Source organism: Panicum virgatum, chromosome 9K, assembly GCF_016808335.1.
Source record: "Panicum virgatum strain AP13 chromosome 9K, P.virgatum_v5, whole genome shotgun sequence".
Lineage (NCBI taxonomy): Eukaryota > Viridiplantae > Streptophyta > Magnoliopsida > Poales > Poaceae > Panicum > Panicum virgatum.
In genome coordinates, this window is record NC_053144.1 from 26,549,862 (window position 1) to 26,568,882 (window position 19,021).

The 19,021-nt window shown below is 46.1% G+C and overlaps 3 protein-coding genes and 2 long non-coding RNA genes across 8 annotated transcripts; 4 read left to right on the top strand and 1 right to left on the bottom strand.

Moving 5' to 3' along the window:
• The first annotated feature begins 2,581 nt into the window (after positions 1 to 2,581).
• Positions 2,582 to 7,560, top strand: LOC120651033 (BTB/POZ and MATH domain-containing protein 1-like). Its single transcript, XM_039928363.1, has 3 exons — positions 2,582 to 3,117; positions 5,402 to 5,731; positions 7,310 to 7,560. Exons 1-3 carry the CDS (start codon positions 2,582 to 2,584, stop codon positions 7,518 to 7,520), a joined length of 1,077 nt encoding a protein of 358 aa, XP_039784297.1. The 3' UTR covers positions 7,521 to 7,560.
• On the bottom strand, positions 3,640 to 4,892 carry LOC120651035. The gene is made up of 3 exons (XR_005665903.1): positions 4,788 to 4,892; positions 4,475 to 4,618; positions 3,640 to 4,370 (listed from the first exon to the last, which is right to left on the bottom strand). It is a non-coding gene; the product is annotated as an uncharacterized LOC120651035 (long non-coding RNA).
• Positions 7,561 to 12,660: 5,100 nt separating the features above from the next.
• LOC120651036 lies at positions 12,661 to 13,020 on the top strand. Its single transcript, XR_005665904.1, has 2 exons — positions 12,661 to 12,753; positions 12,858 to 13,020. It is a non-coding gene; the product is annotated as an uncharacterized LOC120651036 (long non-coding RNA).
• Positions 13,021 to 13,726: 706 nt separating this feature from the next.
• Positions 13,727 to 14,830, top strand: LOC120651037. 4 transcript variants are annotated; one of them, XM_039928367.1, is made up of 3 exons: positions 13,727 to 14,090; positions 14,180 to 14,298; positions 14,397 to 14,830. In XM_039928367.1, the coding sequence occupies exons 1-3, from the start codon at positions 13,808 to 13,810 to the stop codon at positions 14,442 to 14,444; spliced, it is 450 nt and encodes a 149-aa protein (XP_039784301.1). In that variant the 5' UTR covers positions 13,727 to 13,807; the 3' UTR covers positions 14,445 to 14,830. The 4 variants fall into 4 exon arrangements, with proteins under 4 accessions (XP_039784301.1, XP_039784299.1, XP_039784303.1 ...); XM_039928365.1 differs by having other exon boundaries at positions 14,382 to 14,829; XM_039928369.1 differs by having other exon boundaries at positions 13,727 to 14,084; positions 14,397 to 14,829.
• A 2,482-nt stretch (positions 14,831 to 17,312) lies between these two features.
• On the top strand, positions 17,313 to 18,296 carry LOC120647898 (BTB/POZ and MATH domain-containing protein 2-like). Its single transcript, XM_039924709.1, has 2 exons — positions 17,313 to 17,597; positions 17,718 to 18,296. Exons 1-2 carry the CDS (start codon positions 17,313 to 17,315, stop codon positions 18,294 to 18,296), a joined length of 864 nt encoding a protein of 287 aa, XP_039780643.1.
• The last annotated feature ends 725 nt before the right edge of the window (positions 18,297 to 19,021 follow it).

Genomic DNA, 19,021 nt, shown 5'->3' on the forward strand with positions numbered 1-19,021 from the left:
TGATAGCTACTGATCCAGAGACTATCACGACGATACAGGGATTCGGGTTCTTCGTTCGAAAACCCGGGTCGCTTCAGTAGTACTAGTCAATCTGCCCATCATTAATTCAGTGGTTAGCAAATTATTCTCTTATCATTTGGCTCCATCTATTCAGTTTTTGTCCAGAGGATGTCATTTTGTTATCCTAAGGAGAATTATGCCAAAATAATAATGAATCAAATCACACTACAAAATTGATCTCAGAAACGGGTGGGGTTTGCCGTTTAGCAACCTGCCTCTGGTCGCCGCATGTAGAACTTACAAAAAAATAGTCATATGTGAAATTCAATTTCTATAGTCCATCGCTCAAGGCAGCTGCACAAGTACATAAGTCTAAGTCGTCATTTTGCTTAATTACATTTAAGAAAGAGAAGGTAAAAGAGATAGTGTGCGGTGTACTATTTCTTCAAGAGCTAGCTCATAGTGAAAAAGTGAGCAGCCCACTTTATTAATAAGAGAGAGAGAGAGATTGTGAGTGGCAGATTTAGCGATGGGGCGGACGGGGCTCAAGCCCTCCTACCGCCGTGGTTCCCACGTAGCCCCTCCTACCTATCACTCCTGTCTCCGCCACACTGGGATCCATGATGCTTTGGAGTTTGAACAATGTGCCATAAGATAATCAAATAGAGAGATAATCTTTCTACTATTTCTTGTATAGGGTGGGTAAGCTTAGAGCTAGTGTACTAGCTCAACTATAGGAGGCGGTCTTACGACAACCACTTATGTTTAGACACGTGATTTTGTTTAGCATCGCCTTTGGTATAATTTTCCAGCAAATGAGCCGTCTGTATTTCCAGTTTTCGCGAACGAGCCTGCCGGCCGACCGGCTAGAAGCGCTCAAGTAGAGCCCCTCCCGGCCGGGGTTTGATCTCCTATGGGAACGGATTTTCCGGCAGGCTGTGCAGGGGTAAAAAAAATTTCACTTTTATGTGCTCGCTGAAGGCATGACTTTTGTTGGCATAAGCCAGGGTTCAGAGGATTTTTCTGCGGTCGGAGAAGCCGTGGTCACTTCCTCTTAATGAAATACGGTGGGAATACGGTGGGGCCCCCACATTTTTTTTGTATTTCCAGTTTTCAATAATGGCCCTACAAATTTCAACAATCATCACGTGGATGTGAAGTATTAGTATCCTCTAGCAAATTTGGCATGGACTAACTAAGATTAAATATGTACTAATTGCTGAACTAATTGCATATGGCTAATTTATTGTCAGAATCCATTAGCCTTGATTAATCTAAAATTTGTCGATATTTAGGTCTCGGTTGGCATAGTTTCATGAGCAATCCAGTTTTCAATAATGGCCCTACAAATTTCAACAATCATCACGTGGATGTGAAGTATTAGTTCCTACTTGCATCCTCTAGCAAATTTGGCATGGACTAACTAAGATTAAATATGTACTAATTGCTGAACTAATTGCATATGGCTAATCTATTGTCAGAATCCATTAGCCTTGATTAATCTAAAATTTGTCGATATTTAGGTCCCGGTTGGCATAGTTTCATGAGCAACTTCATGGGGCAACTTAGCTTCATATGAAGCTATGCCAAACAGCTTTTTAGACTAGCTTTAATATTGAAGTTGTCGATATACTTCCACTAGCAGATGAAGCTACAAAAACGTTCATCCTGCTTCACTAGGAAGAAGTTTTTTTCTAAATATTTTTCAAAACAGCTTCAGCTTCACCAGCTATTTCAAGAGAAGCTGAAGCTACGCCGAACAGGACCTTAGTTTAGTATCGCAGATCATTCTAATTCTTAATCCTCCTATTTTAGTCCATCCCAACACGACCGTTCATCAAATTCTTTTCAAGGTAAACGTCATAAAAACAAAACGTACATTGGGTTCATTCCTGGTTCATCATCGGTGATTAGTGGAGCCGACCACCACTACACCATGGAGTAGCAGAGGAACTCGCCGAGCTTAAATTCAGCTCGATGATAGAAAAGCTTTTTACATATCGTTCCAAATTATTAACCATTTTGGAACGGAAGGAATAATTTCTAAATAGCACAACAGGTATAATACAATAAACAGATCTTGTTTAGTTCTTTTGGTGTAAAGTTTTGAAGCATATGAACACATATTTGAAGTATTAAACGTAGACTAATAACAAAACAAATTATAGATTCCGCCTGTAAATTGCGAGACGAATTTATTAAGCCTAATTAATCCATCATTAACAAATGTTTACTTAGCACCATATTGTCAAATCATGGCGCAATTAGGCTCAAAAGATTCGTTTCGCAATTTACACATGAACTGTGCAATTGGTTTTTTCTTTTGTTCACGTTTAATACTCATGCATGTGTCAAAATATTCGATTTGATATTTTTTATCAAAAAATTTGAGAACTAAACAAACATTTAAAAACCCAATAGTTATGAAGACCCATAAGAAGCAACTCCTTCCAAAGAAGGGTAAGGCAGCAACTCCTCCTTCCCTAGTCATCTTCTTCCCCTCTCCAAAATTCCGCGGCGGCGGTTTGTGCCGGCAAAACCCTACAGCGCCGGTTAGAAAGAAGGGGATGCAGGTTCTCCCATGTCGCCCACCACCGGCGAGCCGTTGCGTTCCGGCTCCTCCATTGTCGCCAACACCACGGCGGGATACCACATTCTCAAGATCGACAGCTACTCGTTCACCAAGGGGACCCCTACCGGCCACTACCTCGAGTCCCACCCTTTCACCCTGGGCGGCCACCGCTGGCTTATCCGCTACTACCCCAACGGAAACACCTCCGAGTTCAAAGATTACATCTCGATTTACCTTCGCCTCGAAGCAATTGTCAACAAGGAGGTGAAGGCAAAGTACCAGTTGCGCCTTGGGGACAAGCTGGGGCAGCAGGCCTTGAGGCTGGAAGAAGTGACCACCTTCGCAAGCACCAAAGGTTTGGGATTGCCCAAGTTCGTCAAAAGAGAAGAGCTGGAGAAATCCACAGATCTCAAGGGCGATTCCTTCACGGTTCGGTGTGACATCGTCGTCGTCAACGAGTTCCGCACCGAGGAAGAGAAGGCCGTGGACGCGGCTCCAAGGTTCGTCTCCGTGCCCCCATCCAGCCTGCACCAGCATCTTGGCGACCTCCTCCTGACCAGGGGCGGGCCCAGGATTTGGGACCTTGGTATTTAAAATTGTAAGTAGTGGAAAAAAAAATTTAACAGCCCAACATACATATTAGTAGCACATGATTTAGTACTAACAACATAAATTGTTCATAATCTGAATTCTGAAATTGTTCAACATATAGAAAATAGAGGTACTAAAACAATAAATGGCATTGATAAGGATGCTTACAAATTACAAGTTAACTTTTCGGTCCTTCATAGCTTGAAAATAACTGATGATGTCCTCATCCTTCGCTTGCAAGAAAAATTCTCTTTCAATGAATGTGGTCAAACAATTATTCAAAAAATCATGTCCCATCTTGCTTCTTAACTTGTTTTTGATAGTGTTCATTGCAGAAAAAATCCTCTCAACACCAGCAGTTGCAACAGGAAGAACTAGAACCAATTTGAAAAGCTAACCCTTGACGCAAAAGATACCTTATGCACTTTAGTGACCATGTCAAACGAGCTAGATACTGAGCCTTGAAATCTGCACTGTTTGAGCCTATAGACTCACGAATTGAAGTCCTAGGTTTCATGAACAAATTATATTTCTCCTCAGCTTCATTGTGAGCACTATTGATAGCACCAACATGCCTACGAATTCTGCATTTCATATTCCAATTTCGAAAACCTTCATTAACAAAAGCATCTCCACCAGGATATTTGCTACTATCCATGAACAAGTAGCAAACAAAGCAATATGCAGCACCTGTATGCATACTATACTCTAGCCACTTGAATTCATCAAACCATTTAGGTTGGAATCGGCGCATACCTCCACATTCATGTTGGGGAAATAATTCTCTCTTCATTCTTGGTTGACATGGTCCCAATGCAATGTATGACCTTCTAACCGAATCTTTGTCATTTACAGGATAGCTTGAGATAGGAGGCCTCAATCCCGGATCATGCTCTATATTATAATTACTATCATCTTCATCGCCGGAGTCAGATTCATCTATAGGCATGGATTCATCATCTTCAATTATTGAGGGATTAGCTGGTGGCTGCTGCTGCTCATCCCTCTCTGCTTCAAGAGGTATGGTGTTTCTCCCACTCCCACTGGTACTCTGTCCTTGAAATACTACTATCTGCATTTGATTTTCATTAGTAGGTGGACTAACAACCTCTGCCTCAGGAGGTTTCTTCTTTGCAGCAGCTCTTTGCAAGAACGATCTCAAATCAGTAGCGGCACTGCCACCCCTCTTCCTTTTCATAGTTCAAACCTATAAATTACAAGTATTCAATATTCAGAAAAATTCTGACTTCATGTCTATAAGTATAGATTGCTGCTAATTTTTTCACAAATCCACAACTATAACTAATTCACCTTAGTTCACTGGATCTAGCTCTGGCTGTCTTCTTCTCCTTGCGCCCGGCCGCCCGTCCCTGCCTGCCAGCCTGCGGCCTGCCCCCAGCGCCCTGGGAACCTGGGCGCCGAGCTGCGCCCCCTGGTTATGTGCGTAAGTTTTATCTGCCACACCAAACTCAATGTCGCATCAACAATTCCCAATTGGAGCACCAAATCTTTAATCATTTCAGCATGAGAAATAATGTGCTCTACACAAGTGCTAAGCTTTACTGGTCCCAAGGCACAAATCGTTGGGAACGGAGTGCGCGCGATATACAGAACATGTACGCACCTGTACGGAGTATTTGAGAGCGACGCCGGCCCTGAGCCCCTGTCGGCCTGTCCGGCTGTCCCCTGGCCGCCCGGCGTCCTGGCCGCTGGGAACCTGGGCGCCGACCGCGCCTGGCGTCCACGCTGACGCTGCTGGCCTGCTGCTGCGAGCCTGCGACCTGCGGTGCTGCCGCCTGCCCGCCTAGGCCGCGGTCGCCGCCCCGCCCTGCAGCTTGCGAGCATGGGCCCGAGCCTCTGGGGCAATGAGCCCGGGCAGCCGGACGGCAGCGGCCGGCGTGTGGCGGGCTGGCGCCTGGCGGGCGGCGGCGGTCTAGGGCTAGGGCGGCGCCGGGTGGGGAATCGCGGGAGGGGGCGTCGGGACAGGATAGGAGAGGGATTGGGCTGGGGTAATGAGAAATTTTGGGCCATGGGGTGTATCTGGGCCGGCGGGGGTGGAGGGAATTGGGCTGTTGAGGTTGCTTTGGGTTAAAAGAGGAATTTGGGACTCTAGTAGTCAGATTTATTGTGTTATTTTCGTTTTTTTTATCATATACCTAACATACACTATATATACAAATTTTTTTTCAAAAATAATTGGTATTCAACTGAATACCATTGAATTCAATGGGGCCCGCCCCTGCTCCTGACCAAGAAGGGAGCCGACGTGGTTTTCGATGTCGGCGGTCAGACGTTCGCAGCACACCGGTGCGTGCTCGCGGCCCGGTCACCAGCCTTCAGTGCAGAGCTCTTTGGAGCAATGAAGGAGAGCAACACCGCAGGTGTTATCCATGTAGACGACATGGAGGCTCAGGTCTTCAAGGCTTTGCTCTACTTTGTGTACACGGACTCATTGCCCAGGACAAAGAATACGGAGGAAGAGGATGAGGAGGAAGATGTCATGTCTCAGCACCTGCTTATTGCAGCTGACAGATACAACTTGGATAGGCTCGAGCTGTTATGCGAAGAGAAGTTGTAAGGAACGTGACCCCAATTAGATCATTGTTTGTGATTTTGGTGATTGAGTGATAACATAATTAATAGGACTAATGAGTTTGTGAGATCACACTTGTCGGAGTTTTTAGGTTCTATGAATATAATTCAACACGTCTAATTCATCGTTGAGACGCCATGTCCAATCCACCATCAAGATGTCAAGTCCAATCCGCCGCAAAGGTGCCAAAGTATAGTAAAAATCCAGATATAGAAGATATTTGAAATATCCAATTGATCGCCGCGACGAATTGGATAAGAAGACGCAGAGTCAGATGCACCGATTAATCCGATGACTCTACCATCGGTGCATCCGATGGTTGCCGGATGCACCGACGCCCTATGCATCGATGCAATTGAACGTGCACACTGAGCCAAGTGAGGAAAACTCAGTAGCACTGGTTTAACCGACGGGTCACTTAGAGGCATCGGTGCATTCAACATACTATTATCCAGAGATGATGTCAAGTGCGCAGCAGCCAAGTCTTCAGCACCGGAAGAACCAATGCCCTATCGGAGCAAGCGTCGGTGCAATAACGTCAGCAAGGAATTATCAAGTGCAACGGCTACGAGAAGATCCTGTACCACCAGAAGAACCGACGCCCAAGCATCGGTTTAACCGATGGTCCCAAAAAGTTGCTGCAGCCGTGTCAGAGAAGCCAACGGCTACATCAGAGCACAGTGTGACCAGAAGAACCGATGCCCTAGCACCGGAAGTTCCGATGCCTATGCAGAAAGGTGCCCAACGGCTCTAAACGACTAGTTCAAGTTTGAGGCCTATATATATGTGTTCCCCTGGCCATTTGAAGCTTGCTGGAGTTCCTAAAAGCCTTATACACATTCAAGAACACCTCTAAGCCATTCAAGTGGAAATAGATCAAATCCTTAAGTTTAGCACAAGCTTTGTGAGTGTTAGTGCTAGGTTAGCTCCTAAGTGAGTAAGAGAGTAAGGTGTTGTGCCTTGTGGCTGGTTCTAGAGTGAACCACACTTGTATTTCGGTGCGCCGGCCTCCTTGGAGCATTTGGTGGCTCGCCGGCACGTCATCGACCCTCCGGCTTGGTGTGGAGCGGCGGCGACAACCTTGTACGGGGAACGTGGAGACCCCTTCTCCTTTGTGGGCAAGCTCCTTAGTAGAAAGCGGGATCAAGGTGACCGTGATTGTGTTCATGGAAGAGACTTGATTGTCGGGAAGTGATACTCTTCGTGAGTGCTTCAACAACGTGGATGTAGGGGCGCCTTTGTGGCAATCCGAACCACGGGATAAATCTTTGTGTTGAGATTTTGTTTCCTCTCATCCTCCTCTTTAAGCTTCCATATTTTATATTGCAACTTATGTGCCTTTACTTTCCTAGAGTAGTATCTTGATAGAATTGGTTATAGATTGCAAAACTCGTTTTGGAATGAGGGTTTCACGCTAGAAGAACCATAGTTGCACATCTAGATAGATTATTTTAGTTTAAGTTCTTGTGTAAACTAGTTGGAGCCATAGGTTAAGTTTTTAGAGTGCCTAATTCACCCCCTCCCCTTCTTAGCCTAGAGCACCCGATCACTTTCAAGTTGTGCAAGTACATTGATGTGGACACAGTAGCTACCATACTGACGCTAGCTGAGCAACACCACTGCGAGGGGCTGAAGAAGGCATGCTTCTATTTTCTCAACACTCCTGCAAATCTGAGGATAGCCATGGCCACTGATGGCTTCAAGCATCTAAGCAGAAGCTGCCCGACCATCATGGAGGAGCTCATTACTAAGCTTATCACCTGAAAAAAGTGATGTTCATTGTTTCAGCATTGTTAATTCCTGGTTTCTGAGCTTCTTAGTAGCCTGGCCATCACTCTTACAAACACTATGGGTATAGGAGATCCAAAATTACCTTGTTCAGTGCTGTGCCTGTTTTGTCAGTTGATTGCATATCCCTGTAGTCTATAGTCTGGACTCTGGAGTATCTTTGTTATCATCAACCCTCGTCCATTAGGTCTCCAAAAGATCTCTGCTTCGTTAGGAAATTCCTAAATACTGAAATTATTTCCTCTGCTTTACTATTATCATGTTAGTACATTGCCTCTCAACCTACCCAATCCAAGAAATACTTTGATGCATGTTTGTTTGATGTTTCGTTTACTATTGCATGTTAGCTCTCTGCTGTTGCTTAACCCCTCTGGCCAACTGTTATAACTCAGCATTTGTGCGAACTGCAAGGACTCTATTTATATAATAGGCAGCCAGTTAAAGACTGTCATCAAGTATTTCACATACTGCAGTACGCATTACACATTAGATTATCTTCCAAAATGAGAGTACGGATGCTTATCTGTTGGGTTTCTGTAGAAGAGAAGACATAAATCAGGTGTAATGAGCAATAGATGCAGGCTGTTTCGGGCAAGCTGATCTGTTTTCTTAATCCTGTTTGTATAATGCTTTTTGCAGGTGCCTTCAGTTTCAGTAGTCCTGCTTATTGCTTCCTCCCCATCTTCTGTCCTATTGGAACAGAAAACCCTGCTAAATTTTCTACTCCCTCAAACTTTTAGAATTGGCACAGTTCCTATCAGAAAAGTTGATCTGTATTCAACCCCTATGGTGTGTACATTATGATTTATTTTATATTTCCTTCGTCGGTCATGAAGAAATTAATAGGCTTGTTTTAACTGCATCGACGTGCAGAAACATGTTTTCCATGTTCTAGGTTCTAGCTGCCGCTTGTTTTCCATGTTCTAGCTCTCTGCTGTTGCTTAACCCCTCTGAACTACTGATATAAATCAGCATTTGTGCGAACTGAAGAACTGCATGCACTATATTTACATAATAGCAAGTTACAGAATGTCATCAAGTATTTCGCATACTGCAGTATGCATTCTACACATTAGATTATCTTCCAAAATGAGAGTACGGATGCTTATCTGTTGGGTTTCTTTAGAAGAGAAGACATAAATCAGGTGTAATGAGCAATAGATGCAGGCTGTTTCGGGCAAGCTGATCTGTTTTCTTAATCCTGTTTGTAGAATGCCTTTTGTAGTTGTATTCAGTAGTCCTGCTTAATGCTTCCTCCCCCCCCCCCCCCCCTCCCCTGTCCAATTGGAACAAAAAAACCTGCTAAATTTCCTGGCTCCCTCAAACTTTTAGAATTGGCACATTTCCTATCAGAAAAGGTGATCTGTATTCAACCCCTATGATGTGCACATTATGATTTATTTTATATTTCCTTCATCAGTCATGAAGAAATGGGCTTGTTTTAACTGCATCGAAAATGACGTGCAGAAACATGTTTCCCATGTTCTAGGTTCTAGCTGCCGCTTGTTTACATATGCGCTTAGCGCCCAATCTGATGTTAGAAGGTAAAAATTAAGTCTGTTGTTGACAGACACTGATATTGCCTAAGCAATGTAAGCATATTCTTTGATGATTGCAACTGCTCTGGTTTTTCCTGCCAAAGAATCATGTGGCTTTTGCAAGTTGGACGAAGCGAGAAACACCAGATGCCCATATATGTTCAGAAACACTCAGCCCTTGAACATTTTTGTATGTGCGTGATTTATAATTATTGTATATGTGAACTATACTCGGATAGATTCTGCAGTTCAGCACTTGTATGACTAGCTATTGACGGGGAATGACACTGTTACACTTATCAGGTCATCTCTGGTTGTTTCCTTTTCATTGCAACTTGCATTGCATAGAATGCTGTGGATGGATGAACATGATGGTTGTCCCCTAGCAGTTTTAGCCTCACTGTCTTGGATGGTTCTTCCCTGAATCTGCATGAATTGCCGCTACTGGATTCTCAGTTCAGTTTCTCAATTTCTGTATTTGGTTGCAGACAGCCTGGAGTACCTGAAACTAGCTAGAGAAAGCATGCTACACAAGCTAATGCAATGCACTAAAAGAAACATATCCTTTCAATGATCTAGAAAAGATAAATAAATTAAAAAACGAAAATGTTTTAATTTAGCTGGACGCCCTGCATTTTGGATTTTCTGGTTCCCAATTCCCGGCGCAAACTGGGAGCGTGGGTCCAAATTTTGACGTACATCCTCATCAACTGAGAAAAAAAACTAACACTACGAGACTCAAGGTGCAGTCACGCAGACAACCAATCGGCTTCTTCTACAATGACTCGTTGCCAAAGACAAAGAAAAGAAAGACGAGGATTTCAATGTCCCAGCACCAGCTCATCGCAGCCGACAGGTACAATTTAGAGAGGCTAAAATTGATATGCAAAGAGATACATTGATGTTGGAACAATTTCTCGATTATCAGTGTTTCATGAGCTTCACAAGAATTCGATGCTGCTTTTTTTTTTGAACAAAAAGCCAGGAGCTCTGCCGCTCAATTAAGACGAAAGAAATTATGTATAAGAAAGGTTAATCCAATAAAATGTCCAAAGGAGACGTCTGAGGGGCTAACTAACCCACGCAACGCGGTTGAGTACAAACATAACACACCGCCATGAGTCATCATTGCCGAGCATAGAGCAAGCTACGCAGCTCCAACTTCCCATGGAAAGCCACCCACGAGCCACCCCCTGACAGGCCCGAAGCAAGCGGCCGCAACCGCTCATCGTTGCCAAGCTCAACTACCGAAGAGCAGCTCCGACTTCTGATCACGAACCGCATCACCCCCAGCGGAAGCAGGCCCCAGCAGAGACCCGGCTTTCGGAGGAGGGGGGCTCATAGCGTGTCATCGTTGCCAAGCCACGTTCCGAACGCGGCAGCTCTGACTTCACAATGCAAGCCCCGCCTCCACGCTTCAACCAGTTGCCAAGGAGCAAAGACCAAACCGCCGAAGGAGACATCGAAGCCACGACGAAAATCCAAATGCTATGCCTTCACGAAGGGAGTGACGCCAATGGCGCTTCCATCGAACGTCCGGAGAGGACCGGGCATTCACCCATGGATGATAGTGCTAGAGGGGATAATGACGCCCCCAACAGGAAAAACGGCGCCCAACCGGCGTCGCCGTCGCCATAGCTTTCGCCTAAGGAACCCTCTAGCACGGACGTCGGGCCTAGAAGGCAGGCCCCAAGCCAACAACACCGCCATCGCTGTTGTCCCGCCACCCTCACAGAGGCCACTTCAGAGGAGCAACGATGCGCCGGCTGCACATGGCAACCGCATAGCTGCGTCAGCCGCCACCCCCTCCAACTGGGAACGTGTGGAGCCGGACCAGACTCCGCCGCGCGCGTAACACCGCCGCACGTCGAGGCCGACACCAACCGTCGTCGCCGGCCCTGGCACCCGCCGCCGTCGCTGTCGACCAACCACCACTAGCCACGAGGCACGTGCCCCACCAATGTGGGCGCCGCCTCCTGCCCTGGGGCAGCCGGATCCAGACAAGGCTCAGAACCGGCGCCCCCTGTCGACGCCACCGCCACCGAAGACCCCAGCCGCAAGCCGCCGCAGTGACGTTAAAGCGCATCGGGTCCACTGCAGCAACCATGACGCCCATTGCCATGCGCCGTGTTCGGCTAGGCGCCGACTAGGCGGCGGCTAGGCGTGCCTAATCGCTAGTCGACGGGGTGCCGCATAGCCTAAGGGGTTAGGCGCGGTCTAGGCGGCCGCGGCGCCTAGGCGTCGACCAGCAGCGCCTCGGCGGCAATTCGGCGGCGAGCAGGCGCTCAAGGTGGCACTTAGTCGGGCGGGCTGCTGCGCGCGCAATTTTTTTTCGGCCGCGCGCTATAGAGGCGGCCGCGCGGGAAGATTACCTCGCTCCCGGTCGATTCCCGCTCGCAGACCCTGCTCCCGCTCGCAGACGCGCGCCGAAGGGGGGCTTCACCCGCCGGCGTTGCTCCTCCCCGCCGGCGCTGCTCCTCCAAGCCGGCGCTGCTCCTCCCCCGCCGGCGCTGGTCGTCCTCGCGCGGCCTCGCTCCTCCAAGCCGGCGCTGCTCCTCCCCCGCCTGGATCTCCTCCCCGCCGGTGCTGCTCGCCTGCAGTCCTCCAAGGTGAGTTCCCTCCCCTGCACTGCTCGTTCCCCTCCCCTGCGATTTTCCCTGCTCCTTCCCCTCCCCTCCCCTGCTCGTTCCCCGCCCTTGCTTCTCTTCTCTGAATGGGCGCGCACAGGGGCTCCTCCCCGATGGCGCACGAGGGGGACCTGCTCTTGGGTGCCCTCCCCTGCTCTCCCCTCCCTGCTCTCCCTCTGCTCATCTTGTTAACTGATTTGTGCTCATCTTGTTAACTGATTAAACTCTAGCATCAAATGAACCTTCTCAATTTGTGGAGCATTACAAACTTCAATTTGCTAACTGATTTGTGCTCATCTTGTTAACTGATTAAATTTCTATATATATGCTAGACTCAATTTTCCGTATCTTGTTAACTGATTAAACTGAGTATTCTCAATTTGCTTACTGTCATCTTGTCTTAATTTAAGTTACTGAATGCCTGATTTAGCTTGGCTTCCTGTCATATTGTCATACACATGCCTGATTTTGCTTGAATGAATATTGCTTGAATGTAAAGGATGTCATCAGAAACTGCAGCTGCACCTTCTGAAACTGAAGCAGCCAGAGCGAATCTCCTAAAAAGAAATTCAGATGATGTTGGATGGGAATATGGTGTTCTTGTTGATGCTAACAACAAAGACAATGTGAAGTGTAAGTTCTGTGACAAGGAGATGAGGGGAGAGCTTTATAGGTTGAAGGAGCATCTTGCCCATATTGGAAAGAATGTGAAGAAATGCACGTCTACAACACCGCAGGCTCTAGAGGCTAAAGAGAAGTGCAAGAAAGCAATAGAGGCTGCAAAAAGGAAGAGGGAGGAGAAGACTGTTCGTGAGCTAGAACTTAGAGAGGAAGTGAATGTATCTAGGGTTGGAGAGGAGTCATAAGAAGTCACTTGTGTTGGAAGCTCACAGCCTCACAAATTAGGGCCAATTGACCAATGGACACGTGCTATTGATCCTACCAAGACTGATTCTTTCAAACAACAGCAGCTGAACAAGGAACTGTGGAAAGAAAGAGAGCATGAGGTGCACAAGTTTATTGCAAGATGGGTCTATAATCATGGTAAATTGCTAGTATACTATGCTGTTTTCATATTTTAAAATTCATTATTTGCTGTTATTCATGAACTGAACACTAATTAGACTTCATTTTTTAATCATTGGCAGCAATATCTTTCAATGCATGTGACAATGATGAGTTCAAGCAAATGTGTGAAGCAATTGGACAATTTGGACCAGGACTTACACCTCCAACTCAAGATGCTTTTCGAGGTAGTTTGCTGGAAGAAGAATATGCAAGAACCAAGAGTTTGCTGCAGGAACGTGAAGCCGAGAAGATGAAAAATGGGTGCTCTATTATGACCGATGCTTGGTCAGATAGGAAGAGGAGAAGCATAATGAATATATGCACTAATTGTGCTGATGGAACCTCCTTCATCAGCTCAAAAGAGATGTTAGATGTGTCACACACAAGTGAAGTCATTTTTGAATTAGTGGACAAAGCAATTGAAGACATTGGTGAAGAAAATATGGTGCAAGTAGTCACTGACAATGCCTCTAACAACATGGGAGCAAAGAAGCTATTGCTTGTGAAGAGACCACAAATATTTTGGACCTCTTGTGCAGCTCACACAATCAACTTGATGCTGCAAGGAATTGGCAATTTGCCTCGGTTCAAGAAAGTGATTGACCAAGCAAAGTCATTTACCATATTTGTGTATGGCCACACAAGAACATTGGAGTGTTTGAGATACTTCACAGAGGGGAAAGAGCTAGTGAGGCCAGGAGTGACTAGGTTTGCTTCATACTTTCTCACTTTGAACAGTATGCAAGAGAAGAAGGACCAGTTAAGGAAGATGGTGGTTCATAGTAGGTGGGACTCATTAAAGGATGTGAAATCAAAGAAAGGAAAAGAGGCCACAGCTACTATATTGAGTCCAGCCTTTTGGAAGGATGTGAAGCTAATGTTGACTGTTTTTGAGCCATTGGTCAAAGTCCTCCGTTTGGTTGATGGGGATGTGAATCCATTCATGGGTTTCCTTTATGGAGAGCTACTAAAGGCAAAGAGAGAGGTCAAAGAGGCCTTTGGCAATGTTGAGTCTCGATTCAAAGATGTTATGGCTGTTATTGAGAAGAAGATGAATGGAAGACTTGATTCTCCATTGCATTTGACAGCTTTTTTGCTGAATCCACACTATAGCTATGCTAACCCATCAATCTTTGATGAGCCCAAAATGAATGAAGCCTTCATATCTTGTGTTGAGCAATTTTATTATCATGATGAGGAGAAACAAGAACAGGCTGCCAACTTTGAATTGAAAAAATTTCAGAATAGAGAAGGACCATTTAGCAAGAAACTTGCAAGAACTTTTCAAAACTATGATTACAATCCAGGTAGAGGTACTTGTTATTACATGGTTGTTTGCTGTTTTCTAACATGGCTGTTTGCTGTTTTTTAAACTAATAGAGGTGTTTCTAATTTATTTCAGCATCATGGTGGCGGTTATATGGAACTGAAACACCAGCTTTACAGAAGATGGCTACAAGGATATTATCTTTGACATCAAGCTCTTCTGGTTGTGAAAGAAATTGGAGTGGGTTTGAAGGGGTTAGTACCTATCTATTATGAACATTTCAGCAGCATTATGATTAAATTTCAGAACTGAAAATGCTCTTGTTTTTAATTTATAGATACACACTAAGAAGAGAAATAGGCTGACTACAACCCGCCTCAACAAGTTGGTCTATATTTAGTTCAACAACAGGCTGATGAATAAGAGAGAAAAGATTAAGTCAAAGAAAATCACTGATGTTCTCTTGTCTAGTGATACAACTGAAGCTCAAGGTTTTCTCCAAGAGGGTGGAGATGATTGTGCATTAGTTGACTTTAGAGATGGGGAGGAAGATGAGATGGAAGGCACAAGGATACCTTGGTCTGTCATTGGAGAGGCAGTGGGAGCAGATGAACAGCTTGAGCTGCGTAGAAGTGCAAGAGTGAGGGAGCTCTATGCAGAAGAAGAATTTGAGTCTGAAGAAGAAGAGTATGAAGATGAAGATCTGTGCTACAGTGAAGATGAAATATGATTTGGACCATCTCCATCTAGTAGTGAAGCCTTTTGTGATGCCCTAGTCTTATGAACTGCAGCTGTGTCACTTTGTGTCAGTGTGTCTTCTTTTGTGATTTGTGAGACCTGAACTAAGAACTATGTGCTTGTGCTGTCCTTTTATTTATAAATTGTGTTGTGCACTTGTATTATTGTCCTATCCACTTGTATTGTAATTACCAGCTACTGATATGGTGTGCTCAACTGCTCATGGATGGGAGGCAGCTGAAATCATCCAGATAAGTCACAATTTAGTGTTTTTTATTTTTTTGATGAACATCTAGCTGTCTATTGACTAATTTACTAACTACTAGCTGTCAAAATGTGTTGCAGGAGCTAGGAACATGCAAGAGTAAGGCAGCTAGGAATCAGATATGTCTACTGCCCCTCTTTTTATACTTACTGTGACTCATATATAGTAGTTATATACATATATAGTTATATACATAATATATATAATTTATGGCTATATTGCCAAAACGCCTAGAAAAACGCCTAGCGCCGCCTAGGGCCGAGTACTCCCGACTAGGCGCTAGGCAGTGGGTCAGCGCCTAGATTCCGCCTAGCGCCTAGCTGAACTTTGGCCATGCGCCCGCCGTGGGGGTAGCCGCCGCCGGGGGAGGGAGGGGGTCGTATCCGGTCCCCAGGATGCCGAATCTGCCGCACCGGGCCGCCGCCCCTGCCGCCCCATGCCCGGCACTGCCACGAGCCAGCCATGGGGCGGGGAGGGAGCCGCCGCCGCTTCGCGTAGATCAGCCTCCGAGGGTGCTGGATCCGGTCCCCAGGACGCCGGATCCGCAGCCCCAGGCCGCCACTGCCGCCAGTGCGCCCGGCACCCGACGCTACTTGTCGTGCGCAGCCGTGCCTGCTCGCTACACAGGAGAGGCCCCGCCGCCGCCTTCCTCGCTGGTGCACGGGCTTCTGGCGCCCTGCTCCGGCGGCGACGAGGTGGAGGGGGGAGGTCGGGATGGGGGGTGCGCAGTGGTGGGGGTGGGTGCTGCCCGAGTCGCCTCCGAGGGAGACGTCGTGGGGGTGTAGGGGTGAGAATAGCTGCGCCTTTTCCTCGTCTAAACACATGCTGCTTTTGTTGATGCAGAATTTTTGTGTTGTGCTATACCAACATGAAGTTATCCAAATGAAACGCTCTTCTATAAAAGCATGTTGATTTGAGGAGACCATTTGATCTGGACGACCAGCCAATCTGTTGGCCATTAGCTTAGTAACAAGCTTTGCAAATGAATGAACTAGGCTTATTGGCCTAAAATCTTTCACACAAGCAGCATCCTCTTTTCTTGGCAGAAGTGTGATGTATGCAGAATTTAACAAGTGCAAATTGCCAAACTTTCTGCTCCACAGCCGACATGGCAGCCATAGTGTCCACCTTGACTATCTGCCAGCACACTTATAAAACTTCCCTGTAAAACCATCAGGTCCGGGAGCTTTAAGAAGGGATAGAGTTGATAGTTTTCCAAACTTCTTCTTTAGTGAATGGTACATCAAGCTCTTTCATGTTTAGCTTTGGTGTTGCCAATTCATCCAGGTTAACAGTGAGCTAGCTCCCGGTCCTGACTAACTCCCAATAGCTTACTGTAAAAATCAAATATGTTTCTCTCCTTTTGCTCATGATCAATGATCACCACTCCCTCCTCGGTTGTGAGCTCGCTAATGAAGTTCTCCCTTTTTCTATGCCTAGCATGTTGACACGATGCTTATCAGTGTTTCATGCTCGGAGCAATAGCTATGGAGTGGCGCCTCCTTCTTTAGCATTTGTATACTTTCTTCTCCATGTCTTAGAGTTTGTTCTTTATGTATATTTTCTATTCCATAAGCCACATGATTTTTTTCATGTGTATATTTTTACTAATATATAATTTTTTGTTCCAACTAAACAATTATTTTGTTTTAGTTGAAGCTGCAACATCTCTATAAACAATTTTCTCTTTAGCGCGCGGGAACAATCTGTCATAAAATGTGAATATTTTCTCTCGATGTGGAACATTTGTTATCTGAATCATTAAGAAGATATCACGCTTATAAAAAAGTTCTAATAAAAATGACATCCAAACACAACCAAGTGTAGTCTTATTTTAAAGAAAAATCTAAGTATCGAATTTGCCTTTGTCTTTAAATTATTTTGCACGGGTTAGAGAAACTTGATTGTGGAATCACTTCACAACTCATTGCATTAAGTCCTTTACATTATTGAATTCATTCATATAAAGCAAAAGGAATTAACAAGAAAAAACGAGTTAATATCCGAATGTAGAGAAAATGGAAAGTGAAAAAAAAGGAAAAAGAAAAGAACACACTCCAGTGTCCAGTCCATGAGTATCTGACTGATCGTCCCCTCCCTGAACCCACCCCTTCACTTTCCCCACCCCTGGCTCCCAAAATCCCCAATTCCCCACTCTCCACTCGCTTCGCTAAACCCTAGCCTCGTGCACGACCGGCATCGGCGAAGCAGGGGGATCGAGGCTGATCTTGAGCTATGGGGGCTAAGGGAGAGAGAAGGCTCGCCATGTCGTCCGCCTCCGGCCACCGCAATCCGTCGCGGTCCGTATCCTCCTCCACCGTCATCGCCGACAATGCAGCCGGGTACCACGACCTCAAGATCGACGGCTACCTCACCATCAAGGGCTTCCCTACCGGAGTTCCCATCAAGTCCAGCCCTTTCACCGTCGGCGGCCACCGCTGGCGGATTTGCTTCTTCCCCAACGGCGACCGCGCCATTACCGTGGGTCCCTTCTCCTTGTCGCCAGAGGCTTCACCCTTCCTCTTCCTCGACGAGGTTGTGGCCAGGCCGGTGATGGCGCAGTTCGGGTTCGCTTTTCATGGGGGAGGAGCGGATCTCCTTATTCCGAAACCGGAAGAGAACAGAGAAGAAGCTGAGGTCGTTACTGGAGGTGCTACATAGCTTTGGTAGCGGTGGTGGTTTTCCGTGCCCCCGTCCGACCTGCATCGGCACCTGGCTGACCTCCTCCAGAGCGAGAAGGGCGCCGATGTGGTGTTCCAGGTCGGGCGGGAGACGTTCCCGGCGCACCGGTGCATGCTGGCGGCTCGGTCGCCGGTCTTCAGTGCCGAGTTCTTCGGCGCCATGAAGGAGAGCCGCACCGCTGCAGAGGTGGTACAGGTAAACGACATGGAGGCGCCCGTGTTCAAGGCATTGCTCTGCTTCTTGTACACCGACTCATTGCCTGAGATGAGGAAGGAAGATGAAGATGTCATGGGCCAGCACCTACTTGTCGCCGCGGATAGGTATGATATGGAGAGGCTCAAGTTGATGTGTGAGGGTAAGCTGTGCGAGTACATTGATGTGGGCACGGCCGCAACCATCCTGACACTGGCTGAGCAGCACTGCTGCCATGGGCTGAAGAAGGCATGCTTTCATTTTCTTAGTGATCCAGAAAAGCTGAGGGCAGTCATGACTAGTGATGGTTTCAAGCATCTAAGCAGAAGCTGCCCGTCCATCAAGAACGATCTGATGACTATGCTCGCGCCTTAGTTGAGTGATGTTTGGATTTTTAGCATTAGCATGCTGTAAGTGGCAGTTCATGGTTGGTTATCAGATAGAGATGGAGATGCGCTAGAAGTGGCCACATCTTGCCAGTGTTATCTTAAGTTAATCACATGGGTATGGCCTTATGTTTTGTAAGTTAGCCGAGCTTCTATGACTCTAGCAATGGATCAGTTCTACAACTGTACTGATTGATCAGTAGGAATAATGTTATTATGAGGTAGCTATCCTGATTGAATATTCACTACTCATCTCCAATTTTCTTTTCTGGCCTGGACTATTACATGCTGCTGCTAGTAGGCATCTGTACCATTTGTTTGGTGTTTTATCAGTGGCAGTTCAGGGTTTGTGGTGTCGTAATTATCATTTTTTAGCAATGGTGGCTGAGGTAAGGTTTCTAGCTAGGATAAGGCAGTTCTCTACCCAGGTGCATGACTCCATCCATGATGAGCAGATGGTCAATTAGTCTCAGCTTGCCTCATGTAATGTAGCATTTTTACTCTGTTTTGTTAGTAGCCATAGTTTTTTTAAAATAAAATTAGTAGCCATAGTACCCATGGAACTAAACAGAGCTTACTGCTGGTTGTATTCTTCATGTTAGGGCTAGTAATGATTCAGTAGCAGGGCATAAACTGAACTTCAGCCGATGAAATGAACCTGGCTTTAACTGTTTCAAAAATATTTATGCTAAAATTCTTATACTCCTTTTATTA